Below are 14,424 nucleotides of genomic sequence, written 5' to 3' on the forward strand. Positions count from 1 at the left end.
GACCGTTACCCCTGTATTGTTAGAGTTAGAGTTAAGTTTGTTTTTTGTGTTGGGGTCACGTTCCTTCTTCATACATGTGTCAGTATAAATGTGCAGGGCATAAAATTTGGCACAAATGATTTTGTCATTTGTCTGTCAGTTATGCAAAAACAATATCAACATAAACGACAGATCGTTCATGCAAAAGCTTTAATCATTCATCAGAAAATCTTTAAAAAAATATATTATCACTGTTTTTGGAAGAAAATAAAGCTACAAAGCTACATTACAACACTTATACTGTGAGATTAACAAAACATTTCTGAAATATTTTGGCATGATTTAAAAAACACATTTTGAAATTGACAGTTTTTAACATTAAGAGTACTTTATTCCTATCCTAACATATAAACAGAATAGAGATAGATGACACTCAAGCTAAATTGGCACTGGGATAGCTCAAAGATTCCCGTAAAGCAGTTGCTTTTGCAGTTCTGCATTTAGCCATTGTGTACAGGTTACCAGTTAATAGGTGCAGTCAATCAGTTACCCTGTTGTTATAGCATTTGTCTCCATTTCTGTCGTAATAATTTGATTTATCTATGTATATAGTTCGATGGACTCAAGTTTTGTCATGCAAGGCACATATGCAGGGGGGTTTTCAGGGGTCATAACTCTCCCCTCACAAGCAAGCACTTTTTTTAAAACATATATTTTCCTGGGGATAATATCTCCCCCCCCCCCCCCCAAGCTTTGCTTGCCACAGTGTAGACCCCTTCCTGCTAAAATTCCTGCATGTGTCATGCTCACTAAAATTACAAAGTAAAAAGCTTCAAAAGGTGAGATATAAATTACTTTTCTGATGGTGGTGACAGCATCAACAGTTGTGTTAATGTTTAACATTAAAGTTTCACGTTTATATCAGTTTCTCACAAGCTATAAATCATAGGTCAGTGAAACTTGGTTTATAGTTGCACCTATGGATGTTCATCACAGTGCACCAAAAAGGTTTATGGTAAGTGAGACATTTAATTCTGCAGATTTCTTGTTTTCTGTCCCTGCTAATACCGTCACATCTAGGCCCCTAAATTTTGCGATAGTTATAATTTTATTATATATTAATTTTAAATTGTTTTATGATCCCTTCCAAACCTCCCCAAAGTTCCCATGGCATTCCACCTCATGTCACTGGGTCCCCCCCCCCCCCCCCCCCCCCACATAATGGATTTTCTGGATCCACCACTGGATCCTGCCTGTGGGAAGGTTTATATACTTTATAAAGAATCCCTTTCTGCTTTTGGGGTTTTGATGATCACAGGACACAAAACTGAAGAAAACAATGGTTCCCATAAAATATGAAATCCTGGATTATGATAGATGTATATATACAGTAGTTTTGTATTTGTGACAGTTTCTAAATATACATGTGCATTAGTTTCTCTTTCTTTTTTTAAAAGTAAAAAGTCAGATATTACAGTACCAGAGTTGCCCTCTTGGTCTATTTCCATCCTGTGGATCACCAGAGAACACGTCCAAGGTTGCCTATGTGCGAGACAGTATTTATTGTGCAGCAGCCGCGTGGGCTCTATCTCAATGCTACAGGTAATGTTAAACCTGCAGAAATTAATTAATTTACTCATACCTGCATGTACAGGTAGTTTTATCTCTCAATGCTATAGGTAATGTTAAACCTGCAGAAATTAATTAATTTACTCATACCTGTACAGGTAGTTTATCTCTCAATGCTACAGGTAATGTTAAACTGCAGAAATTTATTTATTTACTCATACCTGTACAGGTAGTTTTATCTCTCAATGCTACAGGTAATGTTAAACTGCAGAAATTAATTTATTTATTCATACCTGTACAGGTAGTTTCGTTTCTCAATGCTATAGGTAATATTGAACCTGCAGAAATTAATTTATTTACTCATACAATGACATAGATGTAGTTTCGTTTCTCAGTGCTATAGGTAATATTGAACCTGCAGAAATTAATTTATTTACTCATACAATGACGTAGATGTAGTTTCCTTTCTCAGTGCTGTAGGTAATATTGAACCTGCAGAAATTAATTTATTTACTCATACAATGACGTAGATGTAGTTTCGTTTCTCAGTGCTGTAGGTAATATTGAACCTGCAGAAATTAATTTATTTACTCATACAATGACATAGATGTAGTTTCGTTTCTCAGTGCTATATACATGTAGATAATAATTGAACTGGCAGAAATTAATTCATTTATTTACACAGCTACATTGTGTACATCGCAGATTCTGTAGTTTCATTAAAAGGGACAAGTATTTATAGCCAAAAAACAAAAAAAAACCCATCTCTCTGATTTTAATGAAATAAATTGTTTTTATCTAGACAACAACATTTATTCATATTTGCATTACGACTACTACCAAACAGCTACATGTATATAGGTTTCATAATAAACCACAACATATTTTTATATGGGAAGGAAGGAAGGAAATGTTTTATTTAACGACGCACTCAACACATTTTATTTACGGTTATATGGTGTCAGACATGGTTACGGACCACACAGATATTGAGAGAGGAAACCTGCTGTCGCCACTTCATGGGCTACTCTTTTTCGATTGGCAGCAAGGGATCTTTTATATGCACCATCCCATAGACAGGATAGCACGTACCACAGCCTTTGATGTACCAGTCGTGTTTTATATGGGATTCAATTAATATAATTTTGAGTAAAATAATGAAAATACATGGTGAAAAGTTTTCAGGCCAGCTAGCTAATTTTCCCATCATTTTTACCTGAATATGAAGATTTGTTCCAACACTCGGGTGACCTAAATTGTCTGTCTCTTTCATGAAATAATTTCACTCGGGACATAAATTTGATAATAACTGGTAACTTGTTTATTATCCTCTATATGTAGCAGGTTTCATCTAAGACTAACTATATTTATATCAGAATTATCAAATGTTTGACATTCAGTAGCTGTTTATTAATTAATGTATTTTATTTACTGTTAACATGTTCTTGTATATTGTAAAGTATTATGTAATCTGTTGTATGTGGGCCGATGGCCTACAAACAGAACTGGATAAACTGTATTAATTAATCAGTGTGCTCTAGTTATGTCGTTAAAGAAAACAGTTAATATATATTTTAATGAACCATTCTGCTCGTTTCAGACGCATTGATGATGATCAAGGCAAGACTCACGAACTCGGGCAGATTGCCGTGAAATGCATGAGAGGAATCCTGTTCTGCTGGTTACGTCAGGCTGAAAAGGTAATGCATTGGGATCCCTGGTTACTAATGGAAAAATGTAGCAGGTTTCCTCTCTAAGACTGTATCATGTATGCAAGGCTAGCTCTGGCACTCGCCAAATTTGCAAATTGCGAATTTGAAAAACAATTGGCAAATTTTATTTTAATTTGACGAAATAATTTTAAGTAATAAATTATATTTTTTTGGATTTTTGCAATTTATGAAGTTTAATAGATATTTTGGCGAAAGTTTCCGCTGACCCATGTAGAGCTAGCCCTTGCCACTGAAATTATGAGTCAAAATTATAAAATGTTTGACATCCAATAGTTGATGATTAATAAAACAAACTGTACTCCATTGGGAGACAGACAAAAACAAACAATATTAATTTTTTTTTTTTTTTTTTAAAAACCCATAAGTGAGAATAGGTATAAAAGCTACAATAAACATTTAGTCACATTATTTAATGTATACATGCATGTAGGGCCTATATGTATAAACATACCAGTCCAGTTTTTTGCTAATGGTCAGGTGACCACTAGAGACAGGTGGTTGTCCATAGAGGTGGCCATTTTTGCATTGTTTAACTACACCAGGTCCCGTGCTTGCAAAATTATGAAGCCGGTACATTAAAAAAAAAAATACAGATGTGCACTACAACAGCCTGCTCTGAATGTGCACGTTAAATACTTTGACCTGACCTGACTTGAAACAAACAGGTTTTGTTAATTCGGACTTTAGTGTCAGTCATTATTGAGTCTGATAATTTATGTTATGGTAATGCTGAAATTTTTTTTGCCTGTGAAGACATCAAACATTTGAGTCTAAACTATAAAGGTTTTTTTATAAGCACGGGCCCTGGTATAATTAATTTAAAACTGTTCAGTTGGAACCAGATGGTGATCTTATTTCTGTTGTAAGGGGCGGGACGTAGCTCAGTAGTGAAATGCTCACTGGATGTGATAATCAAAGACCATGGTATGTGCTGTTCTGTATGGAATAGCACATATAAAATACCTTTTGCTACTCCTGGAAAAATGTAGCGGGTTTCCTCTCTAAGACTATATTACAAAAATTACCAAATCTTTGACATCTGATAGCCAATGATTAATAAATCAATGTGCTCTAGTGGTGTAGTTAATTACAAAAATTACCAAATGATTGACATCAAATAGCCAATGATTAATAAATCAATGCGTGTTAAAGAAAACAAACTTTGTTTCTGTCGTTGGCAGGTGGAACAGTTCAAATCAAACCAGAGTTCAGAGTTTGCCCTACATTCTTTGTTTCACATCATCACTGGGGACCCAGTGTACAGCAGTGATGAATACGACCATTTACAGGTAAACTTTCTTATCATCCATTAAAGGCTTTTGTAGGAGATATCGCTGACACTATAATTTGCGATATCTTCTGTGATATTCTCCTAGGAGATATCAGTTCTTTTGTTACGTCACTGTGTATTTTTCAGCACTAAATCGTGTCTACCACTGCCAAATATAATGACATTCAACCCACATTACTGATGTTATTTACAATTGTCGCAAATGAAAAGAATGATAATGGATGATAAAAAGAATACCCCCCTCGTGTCTTGTAATATCATAATTTATCAGCACTCGATGAAAGTATAAAAATACTCGGCACGCCTCGGATTTCTGACTTTTATCAACTTGTGCTGATAAATTATGATATCAAAAGACACTCGGGGAGTATTCTCTATTACCCCCGTGTGTCTTGTGATATCATAATTTATAAGTACTTGTTGCTAAAAGTATAAAAATACTCCGCAAGCCTTGGATTTCATACTTTTATAAAGTCGTTCTAATAAATTATGATATCACAAGACACTCAGGGAGTATCTTCTATATAACTGACACATTATCGGCAGTTAGTATCAGGGGCGTGGGCCATGGTTTCCTAACGTTTCCCTGTTAGTGTGTTCTGAATGCTGGAAATGCTGTTTTATAAACTATGAATTTCAAAACGTCCTTCCCACAGGCCATTGGACTGACAGTGGCACCCCAACCCCTACCCCCATCCCCCTCATTTTCAAATTGCACTGACAGTGGAGAATACATGTATATGAAAAGTAAATTTCTTATAATTGATTGTTGCAAGATTCAACTACAGTTTACAGTAGGAGGATTAATGACAGGAATGCTTGTTTAACAACAGTAAAACATTTTGAATTCTATACAAAGTTTAAATTTTTAAATTAAAAATATACTTCCCGTGCTTTTTATATTGCATTGTAATTTTGCCTATAGCTCTTTACACTATATCATTTTTATTTCTAATGTAAATGTAGACTCATTGGTTTTCCGCAATTATGGAAAAAGGATCGATTTTGCGGAATTCCTATTGTGAAACAGAATTTACATTTGGAAATGGAATTACAATTTTCAGAGAAGTTAAAAAAATGACTGTTTTATTGTTGTCACCCGCTGTAAAACTTACGATTAGTACCCGGTACTGTTGTCAAATACATAGTGTCATATTTACCATGTTTACTGCTTGCTCTGTTGCGCCTGTGCAGATGGTACAGTTTTTTGCCAGGAGTAAGTTCAGTCAGCCATTTGTCACTAACGCTTGTCTTGGGAGACTAATTTTTACGCTACACATTCAACCAAATGACTACTTCGGAAACCAGTCAAAATAGTTTGCAAATGTTGAGCTAAAAACACCTGGCTCAACGTAGCAATGTTACTTTTATTTATCCTGCAACCACCGTTTCTATTGACAGAATATAGTGACAGATAAAGCAAACTCTTATCCTGCTGCTAGTATAATAATTTCAGGACACTTCACATTGCAGACAATGTTAGACTGTCAAAGTGGTGATAAAAATAAATGTTTATGGTTTGTCAACCCTGAGCCCCTTTGAATAAAACAGAGTAGTTACACATAGTTGTTGGACAATTATGCCTTACTTAGTTATAATTGTGACCTTAATTTGTCACAACTTGTGTTAGTTAAATTGTTAATTGTATATTGTATTCTGAAACGGAAATGAAATGGAATTTACAAAAACATGAAACAGAAAATAGCTTTTTTTTATACAGAAAACTACTGGGTCTATAAAAAAACCCATGTTCATATACTTCCTTTGTTTGACACCCAGTAGCCAATGTGTATTTTTGTGTTGTTAAACATCCATTCATTGTTTAACGACACCCCATCATCAACTTCTCATCTGGCTGGCTATGCCATTCACTAGATTCATTCATTCATTGCAACTTATTTTCGTGCTTATATCCAATTAAGGTTCAAGCATGCTGTCCTGGACATACACCTCAGCTGCCTGGGCTGTCTGTCCAGGACAGTGGGTTAGTTATTAGTTGGTTAGTGATTAGTGAGGGAGAAGAGGGTGTAGTGGCCTTACACCTACCCATTAAGCCCTTAAAAACTCGCTCTGGGTTGGTGCTGGTACCGGGCTGCAAACCCTGAACCACTGTGCCACCGAGGCCGGTCCATTCACTAGATGCAATTCCCTGCAATTAAGAAAATGTCCACAGCAAGAAAACGCGTCATTGACAAAAACCCTGAAGATAGTCCAAGACAAAAGAGTGCCATGGAGAATTATAAACTCCACTTCAGTCTCCACAGTGCCTATTGCCATGGGCAGTTGCATGGGTTGGGCACCTGCTATTATCTGACTTCTGGTACTAGTCTCCTTACAGTTTCCATACTGCTATTGTCATTTATATAACATACCAGTACATTGCATTCCTGAATACATATATTTTTTTTTAACTAAGTTGTTTATTTAATAATGATATTATCAGCATGACTGGTGCTCTGGTGTTTTTAGCAGTAGAAATTTCAAAACCATGACTGTGTTTTTTCTTTTTCTTTCAGATTGATGTCATAGCTCTGTACCTGGTGTTTCTTGTCCAGATGATCAATTCAGGCCTACAGGTAGAGCTGTATCTTCTTTCTGTCATTACTAATTCTGCCCCACTTTTTACACATATGCACCTTGGCATATGTTCATGGTGTGTAAATTATCTACTATATAGTATATAGTTCTGCAATTAAAATAATGCTTGCATATAAATTTTAGATATGTTGCAAGCAAAATGTCATCACAATGTATGGATCACTCATATCCTCTTGTCTAGTTTGACGTCCTATGATTAGTAAATCAATATGCTCTAGTGTTATCATTGTTTGTGTATTCCTCATGTTATTTCTGTCTGTGACAGATCATATTTTCATCGGATGAAGTGAAGTTTATTCAGAATCTGGTCTTCTATGTTGAAAGAGCATATCGGACACCAGATTTCGGCATCTGGGAGCGAGGAAGCAAGTACAACAATGGATCTATAGAAATACATGCCAGGTAAAAAAAAAAGTTTGTTTTATTTAACGACGCCACTAGAGCACATTGATTTTTTATCTTATCGTCGGCTATTGAACGTCAAACATATGGTCATTCTGACAGTTTTTTAGAGGAAACCCGCTGTCGCCACATAGGCTACTCTTTTACAACAGGCAGCAAGCGATCTTTTATTTGCGCTTCCCACAGGCAGGATAGCACAAACCATGGCCTTTGTTGAACCAGTTATGGATGACTGGTCGGTGCAAGTGGTTTACACCCATTGAGCCTTGTGGAACACTCACTCAGGGTTTGGAGTGAGTGCCGACAACAATGAATCTATAGAAATACATGCCAGGTAGAACAAAGAGTTACAACAATGGATCTATAGAAATACATGCCAGGTAGAACAAAGAGTTACAACAATGGATCTATAGAAATACATGCCAGATAAAATAAAGAGTTACAACAATGGATCTATAGAAATATATGCCAGATAGAACAAAGAGTTACAACAGTGGATCTATAGAGATACATGTCAGGTAAAACAAAGAGTTACAACAATGGATCTATACAAATACATGTCAGGTAAAACAAAGAGTTACAACAGTGGATCTATAGAAATACATGCCAGGTAAAACAAAGAGTTACAACAGTGGATCTATAGAAATACATGCCAGGTAAAACAAAAAGTTTCAGTTACTAAGAGTATGTGTCACCCAAGGAAACAACTACCTCTATAACAATGAGTCGATTGAAATACATGCCAGGAGTTTAATTTGTCAGTATTACAAAAAGAATAATTAAGAAATGTGACATGAAAAATTGAAAGTTCCATGAAAAAAAATTCATTTTTTTAACCTTAACCTTTAAATTAACCTTTTAAAATGAACCAGATATTTTTGTCCAAAGTTAGTGTGTATACAATGAATCAAGCACAAATGAAAGCAATAACTGCAATACTGCAAACACGACAACACCAAAAAGATAAGTCAAAGAATGACTGTTTGTATAAATCTGCACCTTGGTTTGTTTTCAGTTCGATTGGCATGGCGAAGGCCGCACTTGAGGCTATAAACGGAGCCAACCTGTTTGGAGAACAAGGAGCGGCCTGGTCAGTAATTTACGTTGACGTGGACGCCCACAACAGAAACAGGACGATATTTGAAAGTATTCTGCCTCGAGAATCAAACTCAAAGGTTAGTAAACAGACTGAGATTTGAAAGTATGCTGTTCCAAGAATCAAACTCAAAGGGATCTTTTATATGCATCATCCCACAGGCAGGATAGCACATACCACGGCCTTTGATATACCAGTCATGGTGCACTGGCTGGAACGAGAAATAGCCTAATGGACCACTGACGGTGATTGATCCTACATCGACTGCACATCAGGTGACTGCTTTACCACTGGGCTATGTCCTGCCCACTTGTAACATGTTTGACAGTTCTTTCAGTCTAGCAGATGTTTAGCTGCCCAGCTAAAAACAACATACACACTGCTCACCTCTTTCAACAGCAGTGGTAAAGCACTCGCTTGATGCGCGGTCGGTTTGTGATCGATCCCCGTCAGTGGGCCAATTAGCCTATTTCTCGCTCCAGCCAGTGCACCACGACTGGTGCATCAAAGGCTGTGGTATGTACTACCCTGTCTGTGGGATTGTGCATATAAAAGATCCGTTGCTGCTTATCGAAAAGAGTAGCCCGTGAGGTGGCAATAGCGGGTTTCCTTCCTCAATATCTGTGTGGTCCTTAACCATATGTCTGACGCCATAAATAACTAAATAAAATGAGCTGAGTTTGTCGTTAAATAAAACATTTCCTACCTTCCTTCTTTCAACAGAAACATTTGTATGGGACAAATCAAAACGGGGAGGCATTTATCCCATATGGCAACTGAATGTCAAGACTTGATGTATAGGCCTGATAATAAAACAATAGATGATGATAATAACTTGTTGATTTCAGAACACCGACGCATCTCTCCTTCCCACCGTCAGTTGGCCGACGTTTGCCATACACGAGAAGGATACAAAGGAACGCACGATCCACAAGGTGCTCCGCAAGTTGGAAGGAAAGTATGGTTTGAAACGCTTCCTTCGAGATGGCTACAAGACCGTCATTGAAGATCAGAACAGAAAGTACTACAGACCTGCTGAAATAAAAGTATGAGGAAAAACCAAAATTTTTATCTTATTATTTCAAAGATACTTCCAAGAAATAATATAAAGATATTTCTTACCAGCAAAATATTTTGATGGGTTTTTTTTGTCAATAATTCTAGTTTGGCTGGACGTAAAAAGAAAAGGAAAAGTGTTTTGGAAATAACAAAAATGTTCTATTGTATGTCCCATTTGTAAAAACTTTGGTTAGCATGTTTATTTTTATATGCAGTGTGAATAAAACATTGGTCAGTAATAAACCAGCAGTACTCGCCCATTGTGAAGATTGTCGTCTGCTTGTGGAGTTTGAAATTATATTTCATTGATTAGTTTATCCTACTAAACTACATGCATATACTAGTATTTGATTATTTTTTGTTAATCTGTCTCTACTAGTTGGAGATCCATTTTGTAAGTGTGTAGGATATAAAGATGTCAAGAAGATATAATTCCATCCTCTGTGAACAGATAGAATTCTTCAATATGGCTGACTATTGTTGTTTTATTCATATACTGACCAATGTTTTTACAAAATGCACATAAATATAGATAATTTTTATTGTTTCCAAAACATTTGCTGGTAATAACAGTATAGATAAAATTAGGTTACACTTTAATCTTTAATTTACAAGAAATGAAGTCTTATACTTGTAAGATAGCCCAGTTGCTTTTTGTATTGGTTTTCTTTCTTGAGAAATGACTGATACAACATTTTCATAATACTTTATTAAATGTACAATTTCATTAAATGTTTTTACATTAGATGGCTGCTACATAAAGAAAGCTTGAGCCTGAAGAGATGGAGGTGGTGGGGGTGGGTGGAGGGGGGTAATTAAGTGAACCATATAGGCTCTTACAGATCAGTGACAGTTAATGATCATCTAGTATAAAGTCACATGCTAAGTGTATATTTATTTATTTGTTTCTCATTTCTCTTTTCTCTTCTCCAGAATTTTGATGGGATAGAATGTGAATGGCCGATGTTTTATATTTACCTCATAATTGAAGGTTTGTGTATCTTATTATTATTTCTAACCAAGCTGGTCGGTCACAGTGCCCATCTCTTTTGAATATCTTATTATTATTTCTAACCATGCTGGACGGTCACAGTGCCCATCTCTTTTAGATATCTTATTATTATTTCTAACCATGCTGGTTGGTCACAGTGCCCATCTCTTTTGGTTATCTTATTATTATTTCTAACCATGCTGGACGGTCACAGTGCCCATCTCTTTTGGATATCTTATTATTATTTCTAACCATGCTGGTTGGTCACAGTGCCCATCTCTTTTGGTTATCTTATTATTATTTCTAACCATGCTGGACGGTCACAGTGCCCATCTCTTTTGGATATCTTATTATTATTTCTAACCATGCTGGTCGGTCACAGTGCCCATCTCTTTTGGATATCTTATTATTATTTCTAACCATGCTGGTCGGTCACAGTGCCCATCTCTTTTGGATATCTTATTATTATTTCTAACCATGCTGGTCGGTCACAGTGCCCATCTCTTTTAGATATCTTATTATTATTTCTACATGCTGGTTGGTCACAGTGCCCATCTCTTTTGGATATCTTATTATTATTTCTAACCATGCTGGTCGGTCACAGTGCCCATCTCTTTTAGATATTACTAAGGACAGGAAAGTACATCCATATATGTTTTGTTTTTATTTACTTTCAAAATGAGAATTACATGGACATTATAGTACACCCATATACTGTAGATCCTGAAATTAACGTGTCCCTAAGTTAACGCAAGTGACGGTGGGCAGACTAAAGTGTGACATGAAATTAATGCGAGTGGCCTTCCTTTGAAATATTAACTTTCCTAACACCAAATGTCTGTGTACTTTTTGGTTAAGTCCAAGTTTCAGGCGTCTTCAATGAGATCAACTCACTAACATGTTTGTGTACACATCAGTTAACCTGTTTAGACCCTATTGTTTTTAATGAGATCAACTCACTAACATGTTTGTGTACACATCAGTTAACCTGTTTAGACCCTATTGTTTTTAATGAGATCAACTCACTAACATGTGTGTGTACACATCAGTTAAGCTGTTTAGACCCTATTGTTTTTAATGAGATCAACTCACTAACATGTCTGTGTACACATCAGTTAACCTGTTTAGACCCTATTGTTTTTGCAGAAATCATTTACGTAACAAGTATAGTTACCTAAATCTGGCTAAACATTACCATTACATGTACCATTACAACTGTATGCCAACACAGTTGTAGGGAACTTGCACAATAAAAACAAAGAAAACATTGACCGCAATATTAGCATGCCAAAAACTATTCACGCGCAATGGATTGTGTCGGCTTTTGACAGGGTGGCCAAAGAACCTGCAATCATCCCACGTGGCTGGCAGCTTGCTGGACTATAGATCAATTAGTCTGTCTTGTCTACGATGAATTGTGCTCCAGTTGTTTTGTAAATGTATTAGAATTTTAATTTTTGTTTGTGTTAATAGCATATAAAAAATCCCTTGCTACCTTAGGGTTTCCTCTGATGACTATATTGTCAGAATTACCAAAATGTTTTACATCCAATAGCCGATGATTAATTAATTAAGGTGCTCCAGCTGTGCCGTTAAACAAAATAAACTTTAACTTTTTGTTTTCAAAGACAACACTTAATATTGGTGTTTGAGGTATAACACAACAGAACATATTTTACTTTCGTTATTCAGCAAAGATATTTTAAACCAATCGTTAAAGTTGACAGGTTTTGTCTTGCCTTTATGAAGAAAAAAGGTGAGATATAGGTATTACTTTTTATGGTGGTAGTGGAGTCAACTTTCACATTAATGTTTATCATTTAGATCAGTGTCTCACGGACTAGAAGTCCTACATCAATGAACGTTGGTTTATAGTTGCACCTATTGATGTTCATTAAAGTGGACTAAACATCATATGATGTGCAAGACATTTAATTCTGTGAAATTGTTGTTTTGTGTTTTTTATATGTTAGCTTGCATCAGAATGCAGTATTTAATAACTTGAATGTGATTTTCTGTTGTAGCCGTTTTCTCTGATGATAGAGAAAGTCTGGAGAAATATGCCAAGAAGTTGCAGCCTTTGTTGATACAGAGCAAGGATGGTAAGTGTGTGTTTATTATATTATAGCCATCTGTGGCGTGTTCATTATATTATAGCCGTCTGTGGCATGTTAATACAGAGTAAGGATGGTAAGTGTGTGTTCATTATATTATAGCCGTCTGTGGCGTGTTAATACAGAGTAAGGATGGTAAGTGTGTGTTTATTATATTATAGCCGTCTGTGGCGTGTTAATACAGAGTAAGGATGGTAAGTGTGTGTTCATTATATTATAGCCATCTGTGGCGTGTTCATTATATTATAGCCATCTGTGGCGTGTCCATTATATTATAGCCATCTGTGGCATGTTCATACAGAGTAAGGATGGTAAGTGTGTGTTCATTATATTATAGCCATCTGTGGCGTGTTTATTATATTATAGCCGTCTGTGGCGTGTTCATTATATTATAGCCGTCTGTGGCGTGTTAATACAGAGTAAGGATGGTAAGTGTGTGTTCATTATATTATAGCCGTCTGTGGCTTGTTAATACAGAGTAAGGATGGTAAGTGTGTGTTCATTATATTATAGCCGTCTGTGGCGTGTTAATACAGAGTAAGGATGGTAAGTGTGTGTTTATTATATTATAGCCAACTGTGGCGTGTTCATTATATTATAGCCGTCTGTGGCGTGTTAATACAGAGTAAGGATGGTAAGTGTGTGTTTATTATATTATAGCCGTCTGTGGCGTGTTAATACAGAGTAAGGATGGTAAGTGTGTGTTTATTATATTATAGCCATCTGTGGCGTGTTCATTATATTATAGCCGTCTGTGGCGTGTTAATACAGAGTAAGGATGGTAAGTGTGTGTTTATTATATTATAGCTGTCTGTGGCTTGTTAATACAGAGTAAGGATGGTAAGTGTGTGTTCATTATATTATAGCCGTCTGTGGCTTGTTAATACAGAGTAAGGATGGTAAGTGTGTGTTCATTATATTATAGCCGTCTGTGGCTTGTTAATACAGAGTAAGGATGGTAAGTGTGTGTTCATTATATTATAGCCGTCTGTGGCTTGTTAATACAGAGTAAGGATGGTAAGTGTGTGTTCATTATATTATAGCCGTCTGTGGCGTGTTAATACAGAGTAAGGATGGTAAGTGTGTTCATTATATTATAGCCGTCTGTGGCGTGTTAATACAGAGTAAGGATGGTAAGTGTGTGTTCATTATATTATAGCCATCTGTGGCGTGTTCATTATATTATAGCCGTCTGTGGCGTGTTAATACAGAGTAAGGATGGTAAGTGTGTGTTTATTATATTATAGCCGTCTGTGGCGTGTTAATACAGAGTAAGGATGGTAAGTGTGTTCATTATATTATAGCCGTCTGTGGCTTGTTAATACAGAGTAAGGATGGTAAGTTTGTGTTCATTATATTATAGCCGTCTGTGGCGTGTTAATACAGAGTAAGGATGGTAAGTGTGTTCATTATATTATAGCCGTCTGTGGCTTGTTAATACAGAGTAAGGATGGTAAGTGTGTGTTCATTATATTATAGTCATCTGTGGCGTGTTCATACAGAGTAAGGATGGTAAGTGTGTGTTCATTATATTATAGCCGTCTGTGGCGTGTTAATACAGAGTAAGGATGGTAAGTGTGTGTTTATTATAT

General features: G+C 36.1%; 1 protein-coding gene across 2 annotated transcripts in view; it reads left to right on the top strand.

The window, feature by feature from the left end:
* Positions 1 to 14,424, top strand: part of LOC121388167 (phosphorylase b kinase regulatory subunit beta-like) — a 47,431-nt gene that overhangs the window by 1,270 nt on the left and 31,737 nt on the right. For both annotated transcript variants that reach the window (XM_041519405.1, XM_041519406.1), the window contains exons 2-10: positions 1,437 to 1,581; positions 3,149 to 3,248; positions 4,463 to 4,570; positions 7,089 to 7,148; positions 7,436 to 7,572; positions 8,588 to 8,747; positions 9,517 to 9,714; positions 10,661 to 10,718; positions 12,743 to 12,820. In XM_041519405.1, the coding sequence (XP_041375339.1) occupies positions 1,437 to 1,581; positions 3,149 to 3,248; positions 4,463 to 4,570; positions 7,089 to 7,148; positions 7,436 to 7,572; positions 8,588 to 8,747; positions 9,517 to 9,714; positions 10,661 to 10,718; positions 12,743 to 12,820 (1,044 nt within the window). The remainder of the gene's footprint in view (positions 1 to 1,436; positions 1,582 to 3,148; positions 3,249 to 4,462; positions 4,571 to 7,088; positions 7,149 to 7,435; positions 7,573 to 8,587; positions 8,748 to 9,516; positions 9,715 to 10,660; positions 10,719 to 12,742; positions 12,821 to 14,424) is intronic.

Source organism: Gigantopelta aegis, chromosome 14 (genome assembly GCF_016097555.1).
Source record: "Gigantopelta aegis isolate Gae_Host chromosome 14, Gae_host_genome, whole genome shotgun sequence".
Classification (NCBI taxonomy): Eukaryota; Metazoa; Mollusca; class Gastropoda; order Neomphalida; family Peltospiridae; genus Gigantopelta; species Gigantopelta aegis.